The sequence below is a fragment of the Lactuca virosa genome, chromosome 5 (genome assembly GCF_052849685.1).
Source record: "Lactuca virosa cultivar CGN04683 chromosome 5, Lactuca_virosa_CGN04683_v6, whole genome shotgun sequence".
Lineage (NCBI taxonomy): Eukaryota > Viridiplantae > Streptophyta > Magnoliopsida > Asterales > Asteraceae > Lactuca > Lactuca virosa.
Window position 1 is genome coordinate 61897018 of NC_136430.1, and position 13575 is coordinate 61910592.

At 32.4% G+C, this 13575-nt stretch overlaps 1 protein-coding gene across 3 annotated transcripts; it reads left to right on the forward strand.

Moving 5' to 3' along the window:
* Positions 1–10070: 10070 nt before the first annotated feature.
* LOC145116714 (WRKY transcription factor 72A-like) lies at positions 10071–13160 on the forward strand. 3 transcript variants are annotated; one of them, XM_079053040.1, is made up of 4 exons: positions 10071–10215; positions 11173–11721; positions 11816–11929; positions 12040–13160. In XM_079053040.1, exons 1-4 carry the CDS (start codon positions 10126–10128, stop codon positions 12934–12936), a joined length of 1650 nt encoding a protein of 549 aa, XP_078909166.1. In that variant the 5' UTR covers positions 10071–10125; the 3' UTR covers positions 12937–13160. The 3 variants fall into 3 exon arrangements, with proteins under 3 accessions (XP_078909166.1, XP_078909167.1, XP_078909168.1); XM_079053041.1 differs by having other exon boundaries at positions 10071–10200; XM_079053042.1 differs by having other exon boundaries at positions 10204–10300.
* Positions 13161–13575: the final 415 nt, after the last annotated feature.

The window sequence follows — 13575 nt, forward strand, 5'->3', positions numbered from 1 at the left end:
TTGTGTAGGATGAGATGTCAGCATTGGTCATGGTTAGTTTCCATAACTCTTTCTCCAGTCGCTGCATTTCCTCTTCAGGACAATATCCCTCGATAAGCATTTGTTTGAGTTGCTCCCAAGATAAGGCATTTGCATTGGCAAGGCCCATCGTCTTGACGTGGCTGTTCCACCAAAACATGGCCGTATCCGCGAAGGTGCAAGCATAAAATTTCACCTTGCATTCCTCAGGACAAGAGCTGATCTCGAAAGCAGATTCATTCTTTTCGATCCATCTTGTGAGTCCTACAACTCCTTTGTTTCCAAATAAATTCTTTGGTTTGCAATTAATAAAGTCCTTGTAGGTGCAAGTTCGCGGGGCACCTTGATTGTTTCCTTGGGAGCTTTCGTCTCCCGCTCCAAACCAAAGGATGTATGGTAGTTGCCTAACGTTTCCATAGCGTTAGTAATTCACTGTTCCACCAAGGCCTTAATGGTCGCTGTGTCCACAGGTGGGTTACTCTGAGCAGATTAGGCATCCTGATCTACTTGGGGACGTTGGTTAGATCTGGTGTTTCTCGTGCGTACTATTTCTTGATTCCTAAAGTTAGTGTGTGACGTGAGTTAGTTGATCGTATTCGTATAGTTAGCGTCCTTGTGGGAGTGGTTATGACGTGGAGTGTTAGTTTTAGTGTTAGTGATAGTGTTAGTATTAGTGACTAGTCAAACAGTAGCGTGATAGCATAACACATAGATTTCATACTATCACATTATATTATAAGCATCATAATATTTTACAACATAACCACCAAAAGTGGTGGTTAGTGTTAGGGGCAGGATCCCAGAATCATATTCAGGAGCCTTAATAATCTTGAAGTCGCAGGTTCCTTAAACATATCTCAAGATCCTGGTTATTGTTACTAATATTTCCTAACACTTATAACGGCTATATTCTTCTTTCTTTTTCTCATATGTGCAGAATTAGTCGACACAAGACTCATTCTCAACGGACAGTCACTTCAACCAAGCTTAAGACCCGGAATACCAAGTCAAACAACATGAAAATAGTTGTTCAAGGAGGATCTCAAAAATATCGGACTTCTTATTAATTAGCTTAGACTATAAATAACACCTTTAACTCGCACACTACACACAATTAGCTCTATTATTCACTTGTACTCGTATTATCTTCATCATTTATGTAATCTTACATTCAAATCAATAAAAACAACAAGGGAGGTGATCATTATCACCTTCCAAGGTTTTATGTTGGAGATCTTATAAAGGATCAAGGGCTTTCCTTGCAACTCATTTGTCTTACTTTGATCATTACTCTACATTCACATTATTCTAACACCACAACCTCTTATGCAATTTGGTTGAATTACATTTGATCAATTTTCAACCAAAACAATTTGGCGCCCACCGTGGGGCTGTGGTGTTCACAATCGTTTAAGAATCATGTCTACCCAACCAACCTTACCCTTTTCCTTCATTCCTCCCATATCCTCTAAAAACCTTCCACCATCTCCAGGCGGAGCTCCCAAGAAAACTTCTAAGGCACCAAAGAAAAACACTTCTCTGGTCGCTACCCAAGGATTTTAGGATCCTCCCGTACTGATTTCTAATAACGAGCTCTTTGCTATGATGAAGAGACTGGAACGACAAGTCACTCAACAGTATGAGGACAACATGACAGTACTCAAGGAAATGGAGAGAATGAGGGCGGAGATCCACAAACCCCATGAAGCATCACCCTCGATTTTGCAACCCAAGATCCTGAACTTTGACAATACAGGATCCTCAGGAAATCGCTGCGAGATAGGATGCTTAACACCGACCCCTGCTCCCGTTTGGGTGCAACTCCAAAATGGCAAGCTCATATGATCCAGGATCCCGGCGAAACCTTTGTTACTCCCAATAACAAGGATCCTGGTAACTCCGTAAATAATAATAATACTATTAATACTAGCTCCATGGATGTTGATGCAGGAATAAGCCCGATCATGGCCGAATAAGTTCAGTAGTTAAGGAAGATGATCTCAAGTGTGCCCGGGGTGGTCCAACCTATATCGGAAGTTTCCCCAATGAGCCACAGGATCTCAAGATTTGCTCTGATGATTGCTAATACCGAAGTCCTAAAGCTTTTCCAAACTCCCAGTATGAAGCCTTACGATGGATCCACGATATGAAGGTTGTCCCCTCAACATACCATTAGCGTGTTAAGATACACTCCATGGGGACAGTAAAATTCACAGGTGATCAACAAGAATTCAAGGAATGCTACAAGACCTCAATGAAATCTTTAACGGTACCACGAGAAGCATATCAATTAAAGAAGGGGGCACAAGGTGTGCTAGAAACAAGAGAGGAGGATGTGAAGGAAGTAACCCTGAACCTCGAGGATCTTGAAGCCAAAGTGCTCATAGGATCCTCAATACCAGAACATATCGAGCAAGAACTAATAAAGTTCCTAAAAGATAGAAGCAAAACATTCGCCTAGAAGCATGAGGATATGACAAGTATAGAGAAAAATATTATAACTCATAAGCTTAACATTGATATTTCTTTTAGACCAATACACCAAAAAAGGAGAAAGTTTGCATCCGAAATAAATCAGATCATCCAAGAAGAAGTAGAAAAACTTCTTAAAACAGGGATGATCAAGGAGGTCAAGTTCCCAAGGTGGCTAGCCAATGTGGTTGTCGTACAAAAGAAGAATGGAAAATGGAGAGTATGTGTGGACTATAAGGATCTAAACAAGGCTTTCCCTAAGTATCCTTTCCCCATGCCGCACATAGATTCCATGATGGATGCTACGACTAGCCATGAACCGCTAACGTTCATGGATGCATCAGTTAGGTTCCAACAAATTCAAATGGAACCATCTGACCAGAAAGATACCGCGTTCATAACCCCAATATGTATATATTGTTATAATGTTATGCCTTTTGGTCTTAAAAATGTAGGTGCAACGTACCAAAGGCTAGTTAACCGGATGTTCAAAGATAAATTGGTGGGCACCATGGAAGTCTACATCGATGGCATGGTGGTAAAATCAAAGAAATCCGAAGATCACCTCACAAGCCTTCAACATACTAGACGAATACAACATGAAGCTGAATCCTTCCAAATGCCATTTTAGAATGAGATCAGGCAAGTTCCTTGGATACATGGTGACTAAAAGAGGAATAGAAGCAAGTCGAGAGCAAATAAAGGCCATCATCGATTTAAGAACCCCATCCTCGACAAAGGATATTAAGAGAATAACAGGAAGAGTAACATCATTAAACATGTATATTTCAAGATCCTCATAAAGGTGCACACCTTTCTATGACATCTTGAAGAAGAACAAAAGGTTTGAGCGGGCTAAAGAGCACAAAGATGCTTTTCAGGAACTTGAAAATTATTTAAGTTTTGCACCCTTGCTGTTGAAGCCACTAGATGGAGAACCACTCCTCCTAAAGTGATTAATAAATATTATTTAATTAAATTAACACAAAAATATCATCTAAATTCATTATAAGAGTATTTTAGTCAATTAAGACAAATTAAAAAAGGAAATTTCGAGATTTAGGGGATAATTAATGCTCTTAATTTAAAAAATCTGATTTTTTTTAAATTAATTCAATTTCAAACGTAATTTGTAAGCATAAATCGATTTTATTCTATCATAATGTTATTTTGTTAGAATGATGTTCTGTGATTCTGTCAGAATGGTATTCTATTAGAATATTATTAAAAAATTATTTTTTTGAACCCTCACTTGAATAATAACAACATTCTTATATATATTCATAGTCATACAAACTTAAAACAAATCAATACATATTCTTACAGAATAACAGTCTTATACATTTTAATATAATTACACATATTCTAATAGAATGCCATAAAAAATGAATAAAATTCTTACAAAATTGCATTCTTAAATATACAATTATTGAAGAAATGCACTTAATCTTCTTTAATGGTCCAAATAATCAACTTGATTCCAACTATTCTTACGAAAATGTGATGTATTATCGTATGAATGTAATTCTTCGCAAATATACTTTTTTTTGAACTCCATTCCAAGTCTTTCTCTTGTATGATCAATATTTGATTCCTTCTTGACGGCGTTCTGAAAGAATAACATGCATTACTCGTTAGTATTACCAGTTAAGCAAATATATTTGTTGTTAACAAACATTCTCAAAGACATTCTAGAAAATACATTTATATAAATAAATTCTGATAGAATACAATCATTATTTATTTATTGAAAACTATACAATGGAGAATGCTAGCATATTCTACCAGATTTTTTTTTTTTACTTTTCCTATCTTGCAATGTTTTTTACTTTTCCTATCTTGACAAATAAGGAGATTGTATTCGAATTTTGACAGAATAATAGGCATTCTGAGAGTTTTGACAGAATACATACAACATGGTCATATTCTCTTTCAGGCATTTCTACAAACACCTTTTGTGCAACATATATAAATAATAGAGAATCAAAGCTCAAGGTATAAAAAAACAAAGATCCACCAAGTGAAGGATTTCAAAAAGCAAAAGCAAAATTCTTTTTTAGGCATTTCCACAAACACCTATTATACAACTTATGAATATAACTATTACTTCAATTTGTTGTTTACCAATAAGCTTTTAACACCAAAGCCACTTGATTAATTATACACACAGATTGTGAAATTATGGTAAGTAAACAAAAACAACAATCAAATAAAAAAAAGAATAAAAAGCACTTAACCTAGAAACGATTTTGATCGATTATGCTTTGATTTAAAGGAACTAATTTTGTTGTTGCGATTTGGATAGAGTATGCTCTGATTTGGTTGTGATTTGGATCAACGAACGTATAAGAATCGATAATGTTAGCCCTTGTTTGGATGAACTGTTGTTACCGATGCAAAAAAGATGGATTTATAAAAGCCTCCTGATGATCGATTGTTGATGAAGACGCGTAGGGTTAGGTTAAGGAGATACATACGTGATCATTATTTCGGGGAAAGATGACGGCGACGTTGGTAGCTGCAGGGAAGAAGGAGGTTGCACCGGTGGTGAGGGATGAAGTGGTGAACATAGGAGATCGGCAATTGTGAACGTAGAGGCAAATGTGAATGTAGGGTTTTAAACTGATTATCCTTATTTAAACAAATATTAAATATTATAAATAATTACTAAATTTAAATATGGTAAAGATTACTATTATACCCTTTAACAATTTAATAATTATTTCATGTTTGTTAATTTTTTATTAGTGCATTCAGGAACACAATAGTTGTTAGAAATATTTGAACATTCTGGACCAATCATTTTAATTATTTTAACAATGTAATTAATGCACATTACATGTTGAAGATATAATGAGTATTAATTAACTCTTCAGCATTTAATATGCATTAATATATATATATATATATATATATATATATATATATATATATATATATATATATATATATAGAGAGAGAGAGAGAGAGAGAGAGAGAGAGAGGAGGAGGGTTCAATTGAGAAAAAAAAGGCTGAGAATGGGGGAATCATTCTCAGCCAATCATTTAATTAGCATCTTAACATAAAATACACGGTGTCAAAATTGTAAATATGATATGATATCCTTCAATCACAGATACATAATTGTGGATAATTTGATAACAATTCCAATTCATTACTACTCGATCGTTCATCATCCAAATTTCTTCTCCAACCTTCAACGATCATCCAGATTTCTTCAATTAAATCCTCGATCAACATCATCCAATGTTAATCAATCATCCATCTTCGTCAAAAACACGTTCATCAACATCATTCAACAGTAGACAAAAAAAATCGTTTTTGGTTCTTTCAATCCAACCTTCAATTATGCTTGAATTCGAGCATATCTTCAACATCTACGATTAATTATACTCCCAGTGTCATTAGATCAACATCATCGATAATCAACAACAATTTCACTTCATATCATTCATTCAACACCGATCATCAAATAAAACTTCTAAATTAAGGTTAGAAAAACGTCGAATCATTTTTTTTTTTGAAAAATTTCATATAATTCTCTATCAATCTACTATTTTGTAAGTTTTAAATAGTCAAAGTATCATGTTTTTAGCATTTTTAAAAAAACTTACTTGTATGCACTCCAACTGTTTGATGAAATGCATAAACTAAATTACCACGTTATATTCACATATGAATATGTTTTCGCACCTTAATCAGTATATGATTATTAAAACACAAAACAAATATACAATTTTATATGTTATTCATATGTGAATAACATATAAAAATTATATATATTTGTGAATATACCTTGTAATATTCATATGTTAATATCCTGTGTAATATTCATATGTGAATAAACTGTGTAATATTCACATATGAATATACCATCTAATATTCATAAGTGAATATACCATCTAATACTTACAAGTGAAAATACTATGTAATATTCACAAGTGAATGCATCATTTAATATTTAAATATGAATATATTGTATCATATTCACAAGTGTATATACTATATATTATTCATATGTGAATATACTGTGTAATATTCATGAATGAATATATCATGCAATATTTAGATGTGACTAGAATGTGTAATATTCACAAGTAAATATATCATATACTACTTACATGTGAATCTACTATATAATATTCATATGTGAATATACTATGTAATATTCATTTGTGAATATACCATGTAATATCACATGTAAATATACAATATAAACAACATATATCATATAATATTCACATATGATTATACATTCATGTGTGAATATACCATATGATAATTAGAATGTGATAAATCGCTATTATTATGAACTAAAAGTATATTTTTAACATTTTTTATGTGTATTCACATGTTTTTCAGGCATCGTTATAACTCAATAAAAGAATAACATTTCAATCAATGGTTGGTTCATATCCCGGTAGTTGACGATTGGTTGACGTAATTGAGAAGATATCATTGACGAACACAATATGTTTTTATATTCACGTGTAAATGTTATACAATTTAATATATTCTTCATTTTGATCGTGTTAAATTCAAATGCAAATGATATTCATTAACCAATACAATGTTGTTTGTTTTAGTATAATGTTGATTTTACATGTAAAATAATATTGTTACAATATACCAAAAAACTATTCACAAACCAATTCTTATAGTGTATTATTTATTTTTATATATAAAGGTTGTATTCACAAAATAAATAAATCAACATGTATAGTTTATTCACATAAATAAAAATAACAGATTACAATGATGTTTTTACTAGTGTGATTGAAGTTAGTAACATCATCAGTAAATATGTCGTAATGATTTCTAAACTTTATTCATATATGAATAAATAGCATGTCATGATGATGTCATCACTAGTAGGAATGAAAATTTAGTGACATCATCAAAACAATTTGCCGCAATGAAGTTTAGTCTCAGAATTGGACGAAATTCGCATATTTGATGTAAAATGGTGCGATTTACAAAACTCACAGCTTCGCCGTGACGTACGGTGTTTTTCGGCCATTCGGGACTGTTTAGGGCCTCAAAATGACGTTTTTCTATTTTTATAATTTTCCGAAAAAAAAGTTATCATTTATTCACAAATGAATATAACATTAATAAAAATATATATGCTTATATAATTATTTTATTAACCTAAAAAGATTAGTTGTATGTGAATAAATATATATTCTTATCAAATACTTTTTTTATCTTTAATTTTATATATTTTGTAGTCCTCGGTTTTATTGACAGTTTTATTCATTTGTGAATAATACATATATATTCACATTTGATTATTACATATATATTCATTTGTGAATATTACATATGTTCACATGCGGATATAATTCTTATATGTTATTCACATATGAATTACAAACTTGCTTAGGACCTCAAAACAATGTTTTTTTTCCGAAAAAAATACATTATCACTTATGAATAAAAAGTATGATTAATTTTTTTATAATTTAAATATCATTCATATATGAATATAGCATATAATAAACATAGTATATTCATATTTAAATATTAGACGATGCATTCAATTGTGAATATTACATAGTATATTCACTTGTGAATATTAGATGATATATTCACTTATAAATATTATATGATATTTTCATATGTGAATATTACATAGTATTACATGGTATATCACATGTGAATTTTACATAGTATATTCACTTGTGAATATAATATGATATATTCACTTATGAATATTACACAGTATATTCACATATGAATATTACAATGTGTTTTCACAAATATATATAATTTTTATTCGTTATTCACATATGAATAACATACAGACTTGCATATTTGTTTTTTTTTTTTTAATAATCATATACTGATTCAGGTCGGAAAACATATTCATATGTGAATATAACGTGGTAATTTAGTTTATGCATTTCATCAAACAGTTGGAGTGCATACAAGTTAACTTTTTTAAAAATGTTAAAAACATGATACTTCCAATTCAAGTTATCAATTCCAAATCATCATATACTTCCGATTTCGACTTTGAAGCGTGCAATTCCGATTTTCATTTCATTCCAAAAAAAATCCGATTTCAATTTTGAAACCTTGAAATCTCGATTCCAGATTTCTTTGTAATACTAATAATCAAGACGCGAACTGTTCCGATTACAATATATGTTCCAATTTCAAAAGCTTCTGACTTCAGATGCGACATCCTATGTCTGATCGATTTCACATTTTGATTTTGATTTCCGAAAATCCGATTAGGAACCTGTAACTACCGATTCCGAGTCCTTCAATGTCGACTGTGACTGCGAGTCCAGAACTCCAATTCCAATTTCATGAACAACAAAGAAATTCCGATTCCAACTGAGTTCGTTTGCGAATCTGGGAAATCCAAATTTGGAGTATTCAACAAAGAAATCGATGTTACGTATTTGAGATTGAAGGTTATTATCATATTTATAAGTTTGCCACCGTGTCTTTTATGCTTAGATTAAATGAGTGGCTGAGAATTATTCCCCCATTCTCAACTTTTTTTATTTTCTCAATTGAATTTACCTCAATATATATATATATATATATATATATATATATATATATATATATATATATATATATTCCCTATTAACACAATTATTAACATTCTTGAGTTGGAGCCTTTTCACCTTTACTTGGATATGAAGCTGAAACCCTAATAGCTGCAATCGAATCATAACGACGGTGATGCAACTCTGACCTCCGATCATATTGAACTCTTGATTATTTTTTTTTTCTTTATTTGTGTATGTTTGACTTTTATATGTACGAAACGTCAACCATATGATGTTTAGCTGTTTATTGGCTATAAAAAAATAAATAGATTGGCAGTCAGCAAATAGGCCCGTTTCTTGCGGGTCTAACCTCCATAATCTAAAAGACCTAAACGTTGAAGTTGAATTCTTCAAGTTCTTCGTTCAAATCTCATCTTTTTTTAGCTTTTTTTTTTCTTTACAGAAGTTATGATCTAAAGGCTAAAGAAAGATGATTTAAAGACTTTTTTTTTTATCAATTAAAAACATATTAGTAGTTATGAAACTTTCATTATTATATCATAACAACTTAAAATTAAATTATAATTTCTTAAAATATAGAGATATGATCCACATTTACCTAAAAAATTGATTGATTTTTTTTCCTTTTTTTGTTAATGGAAGATTAAAAAAAATTTCTTCCAAATGAAGTTTTTTTTCTTACACTCTATTCTATTCATTAAAACAAACATTTTCTTAAAATTAATGGCTAAAACACTTAAACTTAAAGTATATGTTCCTAATATAAAAATTGGCTAAAACGTACTGTATTCCTTAATATGTACAGTATACCATGCACCCTCTTACGGGTATTCTAGTTTAATAATTAAAATCTTGTTGTGAATACAAAAGGATACTAGTAGTAGTAAAATAACTTTGTAGGTGATGGCATGCAATTGGAGCATTGACATTTTTCATTCTTTAATAAGTAAATTAATACTGAACAAAATAGAGCGTATATACAAGTCAAACATTGCTGGCCCCCATCTTTATATAAGAACAGATCTAAGTTGGCTAAATCCTCATTTATAAATTCTATATATTCAACTGGATCAGAATACTTTTGTTCACACAGAGAAGACAGCCATGGAAGTTGACCACAGAAAAACAACCCAGATGAAGCAGGAAGATAAGGGAGACGATCGCCACTGCAAACAAGAGGTTGTGGATGATAAGGTGCATCGCTTTGTTTTTATTTGCTTTAGAATTCCGTGCTATCAACTTTCTCTGAGAGAAAGAAAAGGCGTTCTTCATAAGCTAGGTTCACGAAGCTTTCATATTTTATATATTTTTCATTTTTAGTTTCTATTTCTTTTTTTATTTCTACAATGAATTAAGAGGCTGCAGTTCTTCATGATAAATCTTTATTTTCTTCCATCTTTCTTTTTTGTTCTTATACAAATTAATCTGTTATTAAGGTATATGTTTATATGAAATTATCATCTGGTATGCACATAATATAATCGAATATTAAATTTCTCGTTATATATTCAGTTCTAAAACAATTAAATATATCTTTTGGTTTTTTGAAAATATCAGATCTACTGCACTATGTTATCTAAACAAACATATCTTAACATCAGTTTTGGATAACGAGGGCGGTTTCTTCCGTGATCCACTTTGTAATCATATGTTTCCTGTATACCAAAAAGAAAAACAAAATTTATCTCAAATTCTTAATATATTCAAGATTCAATATTTCATGTTGGTTGCCCAAAACTGAAACTGTTTTATTATTTTCATGATTCAATATTTCATGTAGCTTCAACATTAAAAAGTTTCTTATTTTTTTAGGAAGACCAAAATACTAAGAGAAAGTAGAAATAGTTAATTCCATATATATGAATTTACATTATGAAGAACCCTAATTTGTACTAAATTTCGTCTAAATCAACAGTCATACCTTTAAATAATTCCATAAAGAATCCAAAAAGACCATTCTTTCACTTAAGATGTTTAAGTTATACCCCAGAAATAATTCAATGGCTCTAGAAAAACCTTACAACAAGAAAGTGACAACTTTAATATCATCAATTATGCAATAATTCATCTGGAAGATCTTCTATCATCCATTGATTAACTTTAATATCATCAATTAGTCTCAAGTAATTAAGGTGATTTTAATGAATGCAGGAAGATGAGAAGCAGTTTGAGTTAACAAAAACCGAAATGGGTGAGGTGAGGGAAGAAAACCAGAGGCTAAGACTGCACCTTGACCAGATCATGAAGGATTACCAGAACCTTCAAAAGAAATTCCAAGACATCCTCCATCAACAACAAGAAACGACGTCGTCAACTCCTCATGTTGCCCCCACGAACGAACAACCACAAATCAACGATGAATCTGAACTTGTTTCTCTCAGTCTCGGAAGGACTTCGTCAACAGAACTGGTCAAGAAAGATAAGATCAGAAGTACGACTCCACCAACCAAAAATGCGGAAGGGTTAGGTCTTGGACTCGAATACGGAAAATTTGAATTGTCATCAACTACACAAGCCGAATCTTCAGTCAATCCGAGCCCTGAGAATAGCTTGGATCAGGAAGCTAAAGATGAAGCTGGCGAGACATGGACACCACAGAAACCTTCGACTCCGAAGAGAAGTGCAGATGATCAAGATGTTCAGCAAAACCCTGCCAAGAAAACTAGGGTTTCTGTTAGGGTTCGTTGTGATACGCCAACGGTAAATAATAAGTTTGTAATTTTCTACATGTGTTTACTGTAAATCTGAATCTATATAATCAGGTTAATTAAACCATAAGGTTTTAAATTTGCAGATGAATGATGGATGTCAATGGAGAAAATATGGACAAAAGATCGCAAAAGGAAATCCATGTCCACGAGCATATTATCGTTGCACTGTTTCTCCGACTTGCCCAGTTAGGAAACAGGTATAATAAATTAACAATTATATAAAGAATTCAACAAAAAGTACTATGGGTTAAAAATGTTGGTTGTTTCTGTTATTTAATTTGTATCTCGATGAATGAAAATTGTGTAGGTACAAAGATGTCCTCAAGATATGTCGATTTTGATCACCACGTATGAAGGAACACACAACCACCCACTTGCAGCTTCCGCCACTGCTATGGCTTCCACCACCTCCGCAGCCGCCAGTATGTTAACCTCCGGCTCCTCAACCTCCGGAGCAAATTCAAACCCTAACACTGTCACCACCTCTCACGGCCTAAACTTTTATCTCAACGAGAACTCAAAATTACAGCCGATTTACTTGCCACATTCTTCTATATCGCCATCACCCTCATGCCCAACTGTCACACTTGATCTTACTTCGAACACGCTTTCCACATCATCACCATACAGCTACCGGTCGCCACCAATGGCTACCACTTTCCCACCAAGATATTCTACGACAAATCTGAATTTTAGTTCTTTAGAGTCTAACGCATTGCCAATTTCTTGGAGCAATGGCCACCTCAATTATGGGAAAAATCAAATGGGGTCCCTCAACTTTGGATCAACACAAGCTCAAGAAAATATCTACCATTCTTACATGCAAAATAAGAACATGATGGCAACTGCAACCGCTAATCAACATTCTCTACAGCCAGACACCATTGAAGCTGCAACAAGAGCTATCACAGCAGACCCTAATTTCCAATCGGTTTTACAGGCAGCATTGACATCAATAATTGGTGGTGGTGGGGTGGGGCTTCAAAGCGGAGGTGAGAAGTCCGACCAAAATATAAAACTTGGAGATACGTTTCCAGTGTTTTCGAGCTTTCCTTCAACTTCAAACACAAACAAATGTTCATCAAGCTTCTTCAACAAGTCAACGGCAGCAACATTGCAACCTGCTGGTTCTAATTCGTTGCCGATTTCTAACTCAAGGAGTAAATCAACTTCTCCGGAAAAAAGCAGAGATCATGTGGTTTGATGAATTAATGTAATTATGGGTGCATTATTGGATTATATTTTTTGTTATTTTGGATAAATAGTCAATGATAGATGATCACACAATTGTAATTAATACGTTATAAAATCTAGGCAATGGGTGATGTATTGTGAAGAAAATTGTGCAAGTAATTGCTTTGTCATATTAGGCTTATCATTTTTTAGGACAAAATAGACGAATAAATGGTCTCTATAATTTGAGTTGTGTTTGATTTTTAAATTTTTTTTAACTTGGACATATCCTTAATTTTGTTTTTGTTGTAGCTTAGTCATAAAATGACTATATTACATTTATATATTTATTTTATATTTTATTTATTAAATTTGTTTATTGGCGCAACTTGTCGTCCGTTTGCCTTCTCATTCGTTGTACGATAATAACTAAGATGTATTAACTTATTAATAGCTTTGAAAATCATTGTGATACCTATAGGACTGAATATCTTTATTTTTAAAAACCCTATTTATAATTTAAAAAGGTTTATGGGGTCCACATTTGCACCACCACACCCTTTATCTTTTTCTATCTTCCTTGTTGAAAGATCACTGACTACTCATATGAGTAACGTCCAAAAACCCCATCAGAACACTCCGACAACCATGGCCAATCACCTCCGACAAC